The 11,630-nt window shown below is 37.7% G+C and overlaps 1 protein-coding gene across 1 annotated transcript; it reads right to left on the reverse strand.

Annotated features, from left to right (window-relative positions):
• Positions 1-8,508: 8,508 nt before the first annotated feature.
• On the reverse strand, positions 8,509-9,623 carry LOC129409166 (uncharacterized). The gene is made up of 3 exons (XM_055154345.1): positions 9,116-9,623; positions 8,854-9,022; positions 8,509-8,629 (listed from the first exon to the last, which is right to left on the reverse strand). The coding sequence occupies exons 1-3, from the start codon at positions 9,540-9,542 to the stop codon at positions 8,509-8,511; spliced, it is 717 nt and encodes a 238-aa protein (XP_055010320.1). The 5' UTR covers positions 9,543-9,623.
• Positions 9,624-11,630: the final 2,007 nt, after the last annotated feature.

Below are 11,630 nucleotides of genomic sequence, written 5' to 3' on the forward strand. Positions count from 1 at the left end.
GAGGTGAGTCGAGTCGAGCCAACTCGTTATATTTTTTTTGCTGACAGTTTCACTAAAGTTACTCTTGGTGTCACTTCAAACGCTGCTTTCTGTCAGAGGAAGCACCTCTCACGGCAGCGCGACGTTTTTAGCAACAAGAAATTGCGGTGTGGAGCCATCGGCGCAGGACCCGCGCATTTTAGGAAAACGCGCCAAAACTGCAGCGGGACCCGAATCACCATCAGCACGACAAACAGCACGGAGGAGTCCAGGTAAGTCTTACGAGACCAGGTGAGTCTTGTTTATGGATACAGAATCATTATTGCAATAATAAATAAAATGCGTTCGTTTGTAAATATTGGATGAATGAAACTGCTGCGGGTGCGTCGTTACTCTGCGCTCTGATTCATGTTTATGCAATGTGCAAAGTGGTTTGAAATAAATAAAGCGTTGATGTGATGAGTTTCAAATGATAAAGATGCTTTTGTTGAAAGGAAATTTATTTCACTCTGTGGATGTGTTGTAAATGATGGCTCACTGAAAAAAACTGACTATAAAAGGAAACATGAAGGTGCGGCCTTGTGTCCTGAAACTGTCTGGTAAAAGGAAACTTACAGAAAGGCATTTTCTGAAAACAAATGCAAAAGGTTTTGTCAGTAAAATGAAGGAAATTGTGCTACAAACAAAATTCATGAAACAAAAGCTAAACTTTTCTCAAATAAAATCTCTCGGTATTTTGATGTGTGAAAATGTCATTTATCACAAAGTGTAAAACCATGGTGAAAAAAAATGTGTTTTTCAAATGTAACAAATTGCAATGAAAAGGTTTAAACATGTCCACCAAGCTTGGGTCAATGAACTGGAACACAATGACTCAGAATTATATGAAATGAACGATACATTTGTGGGAATTAAATGGTCACTTTCCAAACATGAATGATATAAGGATGATACAGGACCTGCCATAAAATACTCAAACATGCAAATTTAAACAAATGCAAAACAAAAAGTGGAAGGTGTCATCAAAGGTTTCAAATGAGATGAAAACCTACTTGGAAAATAAAAATCTCTCATCTGTCCTGGAAATTTAAAACCGTCCAAATGCATCCAACTGTACAATGGTCAACTCCTAAAACTTCTGTTCTTTCTTTTTATCCTTTACCTTGTGTCCTCTCAAAACAAGATCTGAGGATTTTAATGGCTCAGATTTGGGCCTAAACTGGTCCAAATGTGTCATATTCTACATACTTTTATGGAGACTGTGTGGTTTGTTATGGGTTGATCTGGTCTAAATGTGGACTAGATTTTAATGTTTAATTTCCACAGGTGGCACTTGGTTTTGGGTTCTTGTATTGCGTTGGGTGTGGGTTTGGGGTGGTTGGTAAGAATAAAACTGAAACAAGTGCATAATTAAGGAAAATTGTGATGCACTCAGACCACCTTGCTGGAAGAGTTTACCTGAACTCTGTGAGGGAAGCTGACGGACGTTCAACCCAAAACAAAGACTCAAAGGTGAATATAAAACTGTTTTGCTGAAATACACTAGTATTTTGTAATTTTTGTTTCTAACTTTTCCTTTGTGTTTGCAGGTTTGGGTGGTGTCCTCTAACCTTTCTACAGGTCTCAGTTTGTTATTTTCATTGTTAATTAGTTCATAGTTAATCTAAGCTAAATATACTTCGTGTCTTGCAACTGTGAGACATGAAAATCATCTGCAACAACTGTAGCAGATGTTATGTTTTAGCTTTAGCTCATTTCAAATAAAATTGTCTACCATATGTTACTGACTAATGCTGGAGTTTTCAGGTTTTAGGTTGGTGTCTAACCCTTTTACAGCAGCTCTGTGATATCTACTACTGCTATAGAAGCTAAAGAGTGCTGCTGACCAGTGAAAAATGAACCTTTTGCCTCCATCTGAAGTTAAAAAGGACCCAAGAACTAAAGTAGAAGAATGGAAACTCTTATATCAGAGGCTATACTCCAAAATATGGAATGAAAGAATTGATCCAGACCACCTTGTTGGAAGAGTTTACCTAAACTCTGTTTTGGGTTGGGTTGGGCTTCAGCCAGCTTTCCCCCAAAGACCCAAAGGTGAATATTAAACTGTTTTGCTGAAATACTCTAGAATTTTGTAATTTTGTTAATAACTTTTCCTTTGTGTTTGCAGATTTGGGTGGTGTCCTCTAACCTTTCTACAGGTATCAGTTTATTATTATTATTATCATTGTTAATTAGTTCATAGTTAATCTAAGCTAAATATACTTCATGTCTTGCAACTGTGAGACATGAAAATCATCTGCAACAACTGTAGCAGATGTTAGTTTTTTTTTTTTTTTTAAACAGCTAAAGCTAAAATGTGATGACTGTCATGTTACTAACTCTTCAGTTTTCAGGTTGGAGAAACCCACATCTTTTTAAAACCTGATCATTTGGAATAATCTTCAGGTACAGTATATTTTAGTAGGGAATTTTTGAGGGAAATTCTCCCTTTGTTGATGATGAATGGGTCAAATGCAAAGTGCTGCTGGGACAGCCTGTCAGGAGCAGTGAGCTGCTGCCATACACCTGTGCAGGTTCTGCACACAAAGGAACCTTTTTGCTGTGAGTGAGTGCTCAGCCACTCATCTTGACTTGAGTTTTGGTCCAAGGGTTGAGGCCCATGTGTTCTGTCACTTTTTTATGGTCTGAATGTAATAGTTCTGACTCTTTGACGTTGGATTTGTGACCGACATAATCTTACAGGGATCTTTCCCGAGTGCAGGTTTCACTGGATTCGTTGGTCTGTTCATGCAGACTTTAACTCAGGTAGGTGACATTTCTGTGTGAATCATCATCTCAAAACAAGGCCTGAATATGCTGAGGATTTTATGTCCAAGGCTTTAGTTTTAGGCCTAAGGTGGTTTGAAAGTGGGCCATATTTAAATGTTGCCTCACTTTTATGGAGACTGCTGGTCTCTCCTGGTCTTATCTGGTCTAAATGTGGAGTGGGCCAGATTAAATGTTTACACCATAATTTCCACAGGTTTCATTTGGGCTTGGGCCCTTGTGTGTTTTTGGTGTGTGCCTCGACTGGTCTAAATATTGGCCAGATTTAAACAGGCTGGTAAATCATGTTATTCTCGGGTGAAAGTGAAATTTCTTATTCGAAACTAAGCCTTCAACAGTTTCATTTGGAGGTAAAAAGGTCTGAAAACTGATTTGAGTCTTGGGTTGTTTAAAGGAGATGTGTTTTGTATTTGGTTTGGTCTGAACTGGTCTTAACGTGGGCCAGATTTGGACTGGTTTATAGAGTCTGATGGCTCTGGTCCTAACCCTTAGACTAAACTGTAATACTAGTTGTTCAACTCTTCCACAGGTTTGCAGAGGGTCTGTTCATTTTAACCAGTTTGAAATCTGTTGACATTTCTGTTTAAACATTGTATTAACTTTACAGGGTTAAAGGTTAAATCTCATATTAATTTTGTCATTGTGTATGTTGGAAAATTGTTTCGGGTTTGTTTTGTGAAATGACAGTTCTCACCCTAACTCTTCTAACTCTTCTCATTGCAGCTCTAAACTGTTGTACTAAACTTTTAAACTAGTCTTTACAGGTCCAGAGGCTGCTGCTGTTTACTGTGAGTATGTCTGCACGCACTTACTAACACACTAACTCTGTATGAACACGGGCGGTGGGTCTAATCCAGCCACAGAGGGCGCTGTGTGTGTCCCTCTGTGCCAGTCCCCAGCCTGGATAAATGGAGAGGGTTGCTTCGGCGTAAAACCTGCCTCTTTTAGCCTGATCTTAAAGTGTTTATGGCAGATTTTTCTAATTATTTTTACTTGGTTTGGTGATATTTACTTGTGGTGAATATTTGTCATAGTTTTACATCAGTTTTGTGTTAGTTTCTGGACAAAAATTGAAAAACACAAAAATACAGGATGTAGTAGTTTTAAAAAGGAATACATCTATGGATAATTGAACTATTGTGTCATATAGGGAAGTCTTGGCCCATTTTTCACAGTATGGTTGCTCGGTAAAAGTTATGAAATTGTCTCTGTATCTTCTGTCCGTTCAACCAGGAAATAAAGTGAGAAATGTTCATAAATATAATTGCTAACATACCATATGCACTTTAATATATTGACTGTACCAACTTAAATCTGTCGTTTATCTTGTAGCTGTAAAGTTATATTTATAGGTTTGATTTAGTCACTCGTCAAAATTTCTCCTGCTGCTAGAATAAAAAGTACATCTGTAAATATTGTAATGTTGAATAAAATGTGTAATGTGTGTAGAATTTAGAAAGAAAAAAAAAAAACATGTTTCTCAACCTGTGCAATACTTCTGAAGTTTTGACTTTTACAGAGGAAAACCTAAGAACCATCCCGTGTCGCCCAGAGTAGTGGCGCCATCTGCTGGAGAAGGAAGACAAGAACCAGACCTCCAGATTCACAATATTTGATGACTGTGACCAGATTTGTGATTTATTAAAATTTCAGATAAATTTAAATTGCCTTTGATTTCACTTTTGAGTCTCAGTTCTGTATTTTTAAATAAGTTGAAAATGACAGAGTGATGGTTTTCTATACTAAATCTCAGTTGATCGTTTTATGGGATTGGCTATTTAATACTTTTATTTTTTTTCTGAAAAGTCATAAACCTGTCCTACCCCGGTCAGCTGACCCAGACCCCGTTGCTATGATAACCGGTAGCCTGTCTTATTTTCAGGTTTTTCTGTCATGTTATTTGTTAAACGTGTTGTAATATTCAGATAATAACCTTTTTAGCCTTTTAAAAGTGTTTTTAGCTGACGTTTGTGTTTTGTCTCATAAGAGCTCAGTTATTGAATAAATGTCTGTTTTAACATAGTTCAATAGTGTTATAGTGTTAATAGTTAAATAGTGCGTAAAAGAGCTCTGATCCGACGGAGCTGCTCCGGTTGTTCTGCCGTGCGCTGTAGGAGCAGCGCTGATGCCCTGTGTTTGTGTTGTGACCGTAGTGTCTTATTGTAGTTTTACTGACGTTGTTGGAGCTGGGTGTGAGCGGTGGATCAGTTTGTGCGTTGTGTTTTGTTAAACCCTCGTTGTTAAATCCTGCTAAATTGTGAACTAGCGCCATCTCCTGGTGCCCGCCGTACCTGCACTTACTAAACTCGAGCGAATTCTGAGTCCTCATTGTTCTGGAGAACTCGAGACGAGGTCACGTGGCTCTGAAATTGTGTGGACAAAAATGATTAATTCACTCATGTGTAGCTATTTTATTGTTAAGCTGACAGTTGTGTGTTGTACTGGAGGTATTTTATGTTTGTTTGGCCATGATCTGCTGAAGTCAGTTTACAGTATATTTGTATTGACCGTGTTTTTCTTAGTTTTGCTAGCGGCTAATAAATGACTGTTTTCTACAGATGAAACACATGATGAATGTCCACTACAAATCAATTCACAGCAACTTTTTTGTATATTCTGTGCAGGTACGTAAGGTACAAATGTTTTATGTTAATGTACATCTGGTTATATTCTAAGTGCGTTGCACATTACAGATAGTAAAATTTAAAAAACGTGACAGACAGGCAAATTGCATTGAAGGTACAGATATAAATTGCCCGTTGGAAAAAAAAACAATAAAATTGCATTTTATTTTATATTATAAATCCACTATACGGTCACAAGAACTATTTACAGAGAATTGAGTAATGCTGTTCTGTTTTTGTTATTACAATATTGTAAAAGACTTAAACGTTGTAATACCCTGAATATTATTACATGTACTACTCATTGTTATGGAGAACTCGAGACGAGATGAATCACATGATGAATGTCCACTACAAATCAATTCACAGCAACTGTTTTCTATATTCTGTGCAGAATAAACTGCTGTCACACCAAACTCCAGCAGCTTCTGTGGGTCATTGAAATAAAGAGAGGTCAAGACACACCTTCACATATATAAAACGTATATTTATTATTTTGGTCTGTGCTCCCACCCAAAAAAAATTATACCACCAGCCTCTACTGGTTTGGACATATCTGATTGCAATTTTGCTACTGGATTGTAATAACAGAGAATAAAACTGGTTTCAGTTAATTTTCTTAAAACTGCATTATTTACATAATAAACTGGTGGTAGTGTATCTTTTGTTTTTTAGTTGACTAAAATTGGCATAAAATGAAAAATCCCTTGTAGGCGCACTATGTACCTTTTTCTGGCAGAGGATCCCCACACCCTTGTCTCCATGGATGTTTTTCCTTTGTCTGGAAAATTCCACTGTAATAAGCATCAATTTCCATGGAGAAAATAAGGTGGCATCACTAGGCCAGAACCAGTGTGCAGATGACGGCACAGAACAGCTCGGACCCAGTCCATCGCCCACTGGTCTTGCTCGCCCCTGTCTGGAACCAGGACATGGAGGACGGAGCATGTGCAGCATGGTTTAGTCCTGGTTTTAGATCTAGTTTAGACCTGGTTTATATCTAGTTTAGACCTGGTTTAAACCTGGTTTAAACATGGTTTAGACCTAGTTTAGACCAGGTTTCAGACCTGGTTTAGATCTAGTTTCATTCACACATGTTTGAGTAACTCTTTATTATTAATTTGTTCCAACTTTTGATAGTTTTAAAATTAACAGCTCCTTTTACCTTTTGTTCAGTAGAGTTTGGCAATTCCAGGGCTGAAATTATCTAAGTGATTGTAGTGAAGGTGCAGGGAGTTAAAAACACAGTGGAGCGCTTTCACATGACATCACAAGGTGGAACAGAGTGTTTTCAGTTTGAGAGAAGAACCTAAATATGCAGGATTTGTGTGTGAAACGTGTGAATGAAACAAAACACAACTTCAGGTATGTTTGCGATGAGGAAACAACAGTGTAATATCGGCCCTTTAAACTATTATGTCGATGCAAACCATGTCGTGACTTGGAATCGAGTTGGACTTGGTGCACCATTTTTAGGACTTGAGATTTGACTTGAAGAAATAGACTAAGACTTGGGACTCGACTTGGACTTGAGGCCTGTGACTTGAGAAGCACTTTTAAATCTGAATTATTTCTATTCTGATTGTAATGATTCACACTAAGATCTTGTCAAGACATTTAAAAAGGGAAAACTAACTCTACTCATTACATATAAGCATATTTTTATATTACATATAAATTTTTATATTTTTTATATTACATATAAAAATATACTATGATTTTTTAAGTACAATTTTTCAATTGCAAAAATCAAAGCTACACTGTAAAAAAAAAAATCAGTCGTTTTTACAGGAAAACGCTGGCAGCTGGGGTTACCAGAGCTTTCCTGTAAAAAATACAGTAATACAGTTAATAACTTTACTGAGAACAATGTAAATCAGTTTACGGTTTTTGAAATCACGGTTGAATCACATTTAAAATCTGTGAAATCTACACAAAAAAGTTGTTAATTTTGCATAACCGTGTTGTAAATAAATAGACACCTTCCTGTATTTTTAACATGAAAAAAATGCTTATTATACATCCTTTCCTGTATTTTCTACATAACATAAATGTTTTTTGTGCACTGATTTCTTGTCAAATTAACAGGGAAATATTTCACAAAAAAACAGTTTAAGCTGGCAAAATGACAGTAAAAGTTTATATTTTAAATTAAGCTTTTCTGTAAATTTTACATAAAATCTACTCATAAACGCAGTATTTTTATGTTTAAATAATACAGTTGAACTGTAAAAATTACCTGTTAAACCTGCAAGATCATAAATTCTACTGCTACTACTGTAATCATTACCAAAACATGCAATAATACATGACAAGAAAAATATCACTTAAAACATTTATTTAACAGTCTCAATATAGTAACAAGTTGTAAACAATTAGATTTTTTTCAGCATATAGAACAAAAAATTGCATTCAAAGAAACCACTGAATCGAAGTTCCAAGATAGCCTCATTATTGCAGAACTTTTTTCAGTTACTCAAACAATGCATTCTCATGGTGTTGTTTTAACAATATCAAGCATGTGACTGATTTTCAGCTGAACTAAATTAACACGCATTGATCTACAGGTCTATTGAATGAGTCATTTTACAGTATTGGGCTTTCCCTTAAAACAAGTTTCAAGTGCCAGGCACACAACCAAATTAAAATTGTGTTTACTTGCTAAAACATAACTCTTAAAATGACTTTAAAATTAACATTTACAACCCTCATGCTCTCCTGGGGGTCACATTGTCCCGAAGAATTGTTTTTTTTCCCTTCCTGCTCTCTTGGAGCGGGTCTATCAGACCCAAAAATGTATTTTCAAATAAATTCTCGCCAGGCGAGAAAATACATTTTTGGGTTTGACTGACCCGCACCAAGAGAGAGGAAAGGAAAACCGTTTTTTTTTTTAATCTTCAGGTCAATGTGACCCCGAGGAGAGCATGATGGTTAAATCAATGACATATTATGCCTTAATTAACATAAATCACACTGTAGATTTAACAAAGCAAAAACTTCCGGTACCTCTTCTCAAACGAACACAGAGTCCAAAGAGATTCCAAAGACTCCATCAGACAGTCCATGTTTATCCTTCCCGCTACTCGTGATCAGAGAGTTCTTGTATCAGGGTGAGGACTCGAGGGTTTACATTGAGACGACGCTTTGAGTTTTTACTCTCCACTTTGGTTCCTTTTTCCGGGTTTATCAAGAAAAAACACCTATAAAATAAAATATTGCATATTAAACATTTTTATTTATCAGAATAAAATAAACTACAAAATATATTTTCGAATAAAATGAATGTTTAAAACACAAATCTGTCATTTTAGGTCCCAGAGTAGCAGTCCCAGCCCAGGACTGAAGTCAGACCCAGAGTAAAGTCTGGGTCTGAGTCCAGGTATCAATCTCAGTATTAAGAAATGTGTAAGCCATATTTACTCACCTTTGAAGAAACTCAAGAGTTGAAGCCAGCTCAGATGGATAATGGATGTTAAAACAATAGTAGCTCCCAAACATCAGGCACAATGCAGAAATGAAGGAGGAGATGTTTGTGTTGATAAGGTTCTGATCCAGACTCAGCATGTACCTCGTTGAAGAAAAGCATGATGTTCCTATGAATACAATATTAAACAGGGTATTTTAATAAACACCACACACATGACAAATTCTATAAACTGCAATTAAAAGATATGAAACAGACTTACCACAGACAATAACAGCTGGTGTCACAGGCACTTGCTCCAGTTGGACCTCTTCTGCCAGACATGTATCTTCTACATAGAAGAACAAGGACTCCTCCTTCTCATCAAAGTAGCTGAGCAGAAGCAGGACCATCTCTTTCACATCATCTGAGCAGCTACTCTGCTGTCCTCGCATCCTCTGAAGCCTAGCATAAGTCTGAAGGAACTTCTTACTCTTGTTGACACAAACTGTTGTCATGTAGTTGAGAAGCCTTTTCCCCTTCAAATCCAAATTTCGAGTGAATGTCTCTTTAAGGTCAATCCCAGTGAGTTCCTTGAAGTGGACAGACATACCAAGTTCATCAAACAAAAATGGCCACTCCTCTCTGAGGTATTTGATACTTTTTCCCTGGTTGACTTGTTGGCGCTGTGTGTAAAAAGTGGACTTCATTAGATTTTTGATCTCTTCCAGATTGGCCTCAGATTAATGTTGGTACATTGCTTTGAGTTTTTCCATCTTTTGCTGCTGGCTCTCTTGAGTTTCTCCAATGGGCAGAAATTTGACATTCCACTTAATGCACCCATAAATGTCCTGCATTTCAGCTCTCTCTTCTAAAGGGATCTCATCTGTGTGATCCGAGTCATCGGTCGCATGTCTTCTTTTTCTTATTTTAGGTGTTGAACCGCGCCTCACATTTTCAATTCTGTTTTGTAACTGTTTAACAAGGGAATGGTAGCCTGCCCCAACAATATCTCCCTCTATAACATCTTGTAGAGATTTTGGATATTTTGCTAAAAATTTTTTTGCAACATCAGTTGAATGCTTTTTACCTACATGAGGGTATTTTTCTAACATCTCAGTCGCAACTATCCGGATCATCTGTCTCCTCAGTTTTGAGCCTGGCCTTTTTCCCCTCTCCAAAGACTGCATCATTTCCTCAGGAAATTTACTCCATGGAATTTCAAAACTGTTCTCCCACTGTGTATCGAGTCCTGGGCTGCTACTACTGGAGGAGGTTGAAGATGAACTTCGGGGTGAAACTGATGGCAAGGACACAGAGTGGGCAGGTGACAGTTGGGCTCAGGAGTCTGGTCTTAAAATAACAGGAAAAAGGTGATGAGTTACACTGTGCATACCATGTTTTGAACAGATGACAAATCCATACATTAAAAGACTGTTTGTGTACGGTCTTTACTTACATTTCTGTTTCCAAACAGAAAGAAGTTTTCTGGCTTGTATAGGTCTTAATGCAGTCATTAAATCAGCCTCCTGTATGAAATGTAGATCATCATACATCTCAACTCCAATGGATTGCAAGTGTTCTTGGAGGATGTTTTTGGTTGCCGGTGGAAGGTCTGGTAGTACTTCCATGATGGCATCATCTAAGAACGTTCGCTCTGAGTCACTCATATTTGCACTAAAAAGAAAAAAATAAAATAAAATACAGTAAATAAACTTAAATCAGATATCATTGTGAACTATTTACAGTGTGAGAAGTATAGCATTAGCTTCAACTTTATTTTTCCACAATACTGTGCTTCAGAGGAATGACTTTGTTTCCATTAAGAATGTATGACACCAAAGGATAAAAATCAAGCAGGTCTTTAATGTTCATACACTGTAACCCAGGGGTCTCAAACTCAAATTACTTGGGGGCCACATTAGATAAAGTCTGAGTGAGGCTGGGCCGCATTGAGTATTCGATAAATAGCGGTTGCCCGAAAAAAAAGAGAGAAAGAACAACATGCAACACACTTTCTTAATCTTTAATAACAGTTCAGAACATGAAAATGTATTCAAAATGTAAGTTTAAACTAATACGTCTACTCTTCTTCTTTTGCCTACTCCTTGCTGGTTGAAACCTGGCTACGCTTCAGCTTGCACAGCTGAGAGATATTTGGCTTGCAAGAGGAAGCACATGAAATCCTCAGGATAGACTGAAGATGCTCATCAGTGAGCCTTGACCTGTATTTTGACTTATTAAATTTTATGGCAGAGAAGAGCTTTTCACACAGATATGTGCTTCCAAAAAGGCACATGGTCCGCCTGAACATCCTTGAAAGCTCAGGGAAGTTGGGTGGTAATTCCCTCAAAAATTGTCCAAGCCCCTCTGCTTTTCCACAGACCTCTCTAAGGGCGTTTTCACACCGACAGTATTTGGTGCGCACCAAACGGTCCATTCGAACCAAAAGTGGTTAGTTCGGTTCGTTTGCGTTGGTGTGAAAGCGTCGATCGGACTCGGACCCGAACCAAATCAAGCGGACCGAGACCTCAAAAAGGAGGTGGTCTCGGTTCGCTTGAATCCGCACCAAATGACCAATTTTGGTGCGGTTCCTCTGGTGTGAACGCAAACCCGGGTCCAAACCATAGACAGTATGGACAAACGGACTATTCGAAATGCATCATGGGAGGGACACGCGTCTCCTCTGCCTGAAATGACGCGCTGTACGACTCCAGCGCAGTAACAGATTGTTGTCCAGACGCAGTCGCGATTCATTTTCAAATTATTTTACCAACAATGGCCAATACAGAGAATGT

Source organism: Boleophthalmus pectinirostris, unplaced genomic scaffold, assembly GCF_026225935.1.
Source record: "Boleophthalmus pectinirostris isolate CB_2022bp ecotype Guang Dong unplaced genomic scaffold, ASM2622593v1 HiC_scaffold_19, whole genome shotgun sequence".
Classification (NCBI taxonomy): domain Eukaryota; kingdom Metazoa; phylum Chordata; class Actinopteri; order Gobiiformes; family Gobiidae; genus Boleophthalmus; species Boleophthalmus pectinirostris.

What these genes read in the sequence shown, in the direction of transcription:
- LOC129409166 (XM_055154345.1), bottom strand. Translation starts at nt 9,542, where the DNA reads ATGAAGTCCACTTTTTACACACAGCGCCAACAAGTCAACCAGGGAAAA. An exon ending in ACCAGCTGTTATTGTCTGTG is followed by an intron (nt 9,023 to 9,115) that starts GTAAGTCTGTTT and finishes TTGTATTCATAG; the next exon opens with GAACATCATGCTTTTCTTCA. An exon ending in ACTCTTGAGTTTCTTCAAAG is followed by an intron (nt 8,630 to 8,853) that starts GTGAGTAAATAT and finishes TTTATTTTATAG; the next exon opens with GTGTTTTTTCTTGATAAACC.